General features: G+C 44.2%; 1 protein-coding gene across 4 annotated transcripts in view; it reads left to right on the top strand.

Annotated features, from left to right (window-relative positions):
- Positions 1-5000, top strand: part of LOC139659469 (fibroblast growth factor 12-like) — a 32177-nt gene that overhangs the window by 12012 nt on the left and 15165 nt on the right. For 3 of the 4 annotated variants that reach the window (XM_071537752.1, XM_071537751.1, XM_071537753.1), the window contains exon 3: positions 3041-3144. In XM_071537752.1, the coding sequence (XP_071393853.1) occupies positions 3041-3144 (104 nt within the window). The remainder of the gene's footprint in view (positions 1-3040; positions 3145-5000) is intronic. The other variant, XM_071537754.1, reaches the window with a different exon arrangement.

Here is a 5000-nt window from a genome sequence, read left to right as displayed (position 1 = left end):
CATGATATGGCTCACATATGCAAAATCAAACAACGTGTTAAATAATCCAATTAATGTTCATCCCATTGGACTGAAAGGTAATGTTAGGTGTGATTCAAACTAAACTGACCTTTTCAAATAATATTCCTTAAAATGTGAGGAGAGGAGAGAAGAGAGGAGAGGAGAGAAAAGGAGGAGAGACGAGAAGAGAGGAGAGAGGAGGAGAGACGAGAAGAGGAGAGGAGAGGATGAGAGGAGAGGAGAGAAAAGGAGGAGAGACGAGAAGAGGAGAGGAGAGACGAGAAGAGGAGAGGAGAGAAGAGGAGAGAAGAGGAAAGGATGAGAGGAGAGGAGAGAAGAGGAAAGGATGAGAGGAGAGGAGAGGAAAGGAGGAGAGAGGAGGAGAGGAGGAGGAGGGAAGAGGAGAGGAAAGCGAGATACTGATATTGTATATGATTTGGATAAGACTCAAGCATATTGTGTGTGTCTGTACTCAGTATATGCTTTCAGTTTATAATGCACACGAATACTCTCTCTCTCTATCTCCCTCTGTCTCTCTCTCCGTCTCTCTCTCTCTCTCTCCCTCTGTCTCTCTCTCTCCCCCCTCCCCCCCTCTCTCTCCCCCCTCTCTCTCCCCCCCTCCCCCCCTCTCTCTCCCCCCTCTCTCTCCCCCCCTCCCCCCCTCTCTTTCTCTCTCTCTCTCCCTCTCTCTGTCCGTCTCTCCCTCTCTGTCTCTCTCCCTCTCTCTCCCTCTGTCTCTCTCTCCCCCCTCCCCCTCTCTCCCCCCCCCTCTCCCTCTCTCTCTCTCTCTCTCCCTCTGTCTCTCCCTCTGTCTCTCTCTCTCCCCCCTCCCCCTCTCTCTCTCTCTCCCCCCCTCTCTCTCTGCCCCCCCCCTCTCCTCTCGTTTTTCCTCTCTATATCTCTCTTACTGACTCCGCTGACCTCTGCAGAACATCTTTATTGGTTTCTCCTCTCCTCCTCCTGACATTTCATCACCTGCAGTGTTATAATATTTATAAAGTCATGTGTCAGTAAAGAGTTTATAATCTCACCTCAGTGTGTTTCTGCTGTCGGAAGCACATCTGAAAAATCTTTATTTTTATTCAAACAAACCAAATTCTAACCATTTAACCTCCCAACCAACGTTGTTCTCCTTTTGATTAAAGTCTGTTTATCATTTTAAACATAATGACTGTAACAGAGGAGAGCCTGGTGGAGACGTCTGCTCTCCTCTGTCTCACAGCAGCTGTATTGTTAGTTCTAGTGTTTCTCCACATTAAGACTACATTTCCCATCAGCCCCGTTGCTTCCTGCCCCCCCCCCCCCCCCCCCCCCCCTCCCTGAAGAGGATCAACATGTTGGAAGTGATTTCTCTATCTTTCCTTTCCCTCCTTCCACCATCTGCTGCCAGAAACTCTTTCAGCTTTAGCTCCGTTTGCTCTGGAAGAACAGAACCTCTTCCTGTTTTGTGCCATAAAGCGATCCAGCAGATTTCCCTCCAGATCCACCAGGTGGAGAAACTATGGAGGATGTTTACTGTCATTATGCTGATGACTCTACATTAATGTCATGATGATTTATTGATGGTAAAATGACACAGAGAACAAGAAGAAGCACTGACAAAGAAATGATGTGGTGTTTGTTTCCTTCAGTCTCCATCTCTGTCCCTCAGCCTCTCTGTGGTGTTTCTGCTCTGCTCTTCCCACAGATCACCTGTCAATCAAACAGTGTGGGCGGAGCTTGGATTTTCTTGTTGCTGCAGTTTGAGTTTCTCTTCTCTCTGTCTGTTCAGTCATGGTGGCTGTCGCTGCTCATGCTAACTACCCAGTTCTTCTTCTTCTTCTTCTTCTGTTTATTCCAAACAAACCGGAAACGTAAAACGCATCACTTCCTGTGCGGCAGAGGATTTTTCCCAGGAAAGAGCTACCAGACTCTGGCTGTTTAGAACAGACAGAGGAGAAGCTTCATGAACTGATATATAGGTTGAATCACTGTTAGAGAGAGAGAGGAGCAGACCAGAACAGACTCTTATTGAGCTTATTCACATGGCGGCCTACAATATTAGCATAAAACTAGTGTTACTTCAACACGCAAGTGAGGACTCCAGATAGACCCAACAGTTATCAGACTGGCAGTAATCTGAGGCAGTGATTCTCAACCTTTTTCATATCAAGGACCCCTAATTTATTACACAGTAGGGCCACGGACCCCCATTTGATGAGATTTTGTCTCTCGGACCCAAATCTGAGAATATTTTTACTTTCAGATATGATTTTGTCCAGAATTCCATGACTGTCTGTATTGTAGGTAGAGGGATAACAGAGAAACTATGATCAAAATTGTCATTCTTCTACATTCTCTAATTGTGTTAACTTCTTGTAAATGAAATAGCTAATGGTGAAGTTTAACAATTCATCAGTTTGCTGGGGACCCCCTGGAACTCCCTCAAGGACCCCTGGTGGTCCCCGGACCCCACGTTGAAAACCACTGATCTGAGGAACAACAACCACAACTTCTTGGATTTAGCAGTACATTAGCTAGCTAGCTTACTGGTTAGTTAGCTACTAGCTCCCGAGGCTAGCCTATGTTAGCTAGTGATAATGGGCCAAATATTAAAATGCGGACATATATCCCTCCAGATTCTTGAGATCCATCAGTCTCTGATATGATTTCCAGTGGAGAATGTGTGAAATATAAATGTGTGTCTGATGAGTCTGGGTTCACAGCAGCTGGACTCACTCTTCCAGGTAGTTTCCCACCCCAAGGGTTCAAAATGGCCGCTGTGTGAATAAGTTCAATAGGAAACTGCAACAGATTATTACTTTAAAAGTTTCACTGGTGCGCCGGCCGACAACTTCTAAATCTCCCCAGACAGACTGAAGCCTGTCTGCTGTTACATTACTCTGTTAAAGTGTGTGGATGTATTCATGTGTTCACTTAATGAACTGAGTCCCTGCTGTTAGACAAGAGGTGACCTTTGACCTGTCACTACTGCTGGAGTAACTAACTGTCTCTCTCTCTCTGTCTGTCTCTCTCTCTCTCTCTCTCTCTCTCTCTCCAGCTCTGTTTAATCTGATCCCTGTAGGTTTGCGGGTTGTGGCGATCCAGGGAGTGAAGGCCGGACTTTACGTCGCCATGAACGGAGAGGGATTCCTCTACACATCAGTAAGAACATCTATCTATCTATCTATCTATCTATATATCTATCTATCTATCTATCTATCTATCTCTCTGTGCGTTCATATTCTGTGCGTTCACATGCTTCTTTGTGGGAAAATCAAACCTGGAAGACAAACGATAAACAAACATGGCAGAACGTCCTGCAGCTGATCGAGCTGATTTGACAAACTTCATTCAAACAAATATTGTTGTTACTCAGCTAACAACAAGGTGTGTGTTTTCTCACTGTTCACTGACACAAAACGTTTTGGTTTTTTTCCGCCTTGTTGAGCAGGTTAAAGGTCACCATCGTGTCATAACTCGGAAACTCCGGTAGCAAATTTTCTTCACCGTTTCTAACTCAATTATCCAAGTTTGGAGGCCGTTCATGTGAAATTTCCAAGTAGGAAAATCATTTTTCTGATAAATCCGATAGCACTTGAATGCATGAATCAGTAACAGTTGAAGTCCAGATGCTGCTCTAACCCTCATGCTGCCGCTGGAACCAGTATGACTGTCCTGTGTGGTGACTGGTCTCTGACTGGTGACCAGTAACACTCAGATCAAAAGCAGATTGAATCTCCTTGTGCTCCTGAACACAACTCCGCTCCACAGTGCCAGACAGGCTCCTAAATGAGAACGAAACCTTTATTTAAATTTGAAGAAGTGACCCCTACTCTGACTAAATGAAACCAAATCCTGGATGGGAGGCAACTGAAGTCATGGTTGACAAAATGAGACACTTTAACAGACCAGATCCTGCAGAGACGGACCAACAGGATCGAAACAGTAAAAAACAGATTTGTTTGTAATCTGGAGGACGGATCTCTCTCTTAATCCAAGGATCAGTTTATTTGGATTTTGGTGATGATCTGAATCTTGGATTTCCACTCTCAGACAATTTTCTTTTTTCAGCCATAACTGTTATTATGCTGCATTCATGCGCTGCTGGGAAAGCCTGGTTGGCTGCTGAACCGCGTTGCTTTCACATGCTACTTTGAGGGAAAATCAAACCTGGAAGACAAACGATAAACAAACAGAAATCCAAGTAACTCCCGTTCCTGTGATTGAGTCACTTTTTTGTGTACTTGTACTTGTTTGAGTATTTGTTAAAGTCAGTAATTTTTTGTCCTTCAGTCCATTTTAAATCCATCCATCACAGAACAGATTGTGTGTCTCTCCATCAGCAACAGAAACTGGATCAACTGTAAACTGACAAACTGTGGATCCATTCACAGTGAGAAGAGGAATCTGACTTCACTTTGTTTCTGCACTTTATTTTGTCGTTTCTAATGTTTCCAGTGAAAAGAATCCAGTGTGAACTCTGTCCTCTCTCCTGTTAGAACCACATGGAAAAGATCACAGCTGACAACGTTCTCCGTTCTAAAGAGGAACTCAGGAACTTTTACTCTGAGGACATTTTAAATCAGACGCTTTTTAATTACTTTACTACTTTACTTTTCACACCAGCACTTTCACTTCTACTTCAGTAAAATATCAGTAACAGTACTTCTACTGCAGCAGGACATAGTACTCTCTCCACCTCTGCATACACTGTTACAGAAGCTGCAGATTTGAAGTTGGGAAACTGTTCACGACCCACGAGTAGAAATGGTCGTTTCTCTTGCCCTTCTCCACAGGGAGGTCAGAGGTCAGAGGTCAGAGGTCAGGGACTCTTCAGCAGGACGGATGCTCAACTTCCTAGTAAAGTTATCTGCCAGTGCAGAAAGATAATTTGACTAAAAATATCCTGAAGTAACGTTGATACAAGATAAAATTACCTGCCAAGCTTGTCGTTTTTCTCCAGTGTAGGAACTGTTTTTTTTACCTTGTGTTCAGAGCGATCTGATGTCAAGATATTT

This window comes from Centroberyx affinis, unplaced genomic scaffold, assembly GCF_046629955.1.
Source record: "Centroberyx affinis isolate AG114_WGS23_722 - 3 ecotype Tasmania unplaced genomic scaffold, CSIRO-AGI_Caff_v1 ptg003118l_1, whole genome shotgun sequence".
Taxonomy (NCBI): domain Eukaryota; kingdom Metazoa; phylum Chordata; class Actinopteri; order Beryciformes; family Berycidae; genus Centroberyx; species Centroberyx affinis.
This window is presented reverse-complemented; position numbering and strand designations above follow the sequence as displayed.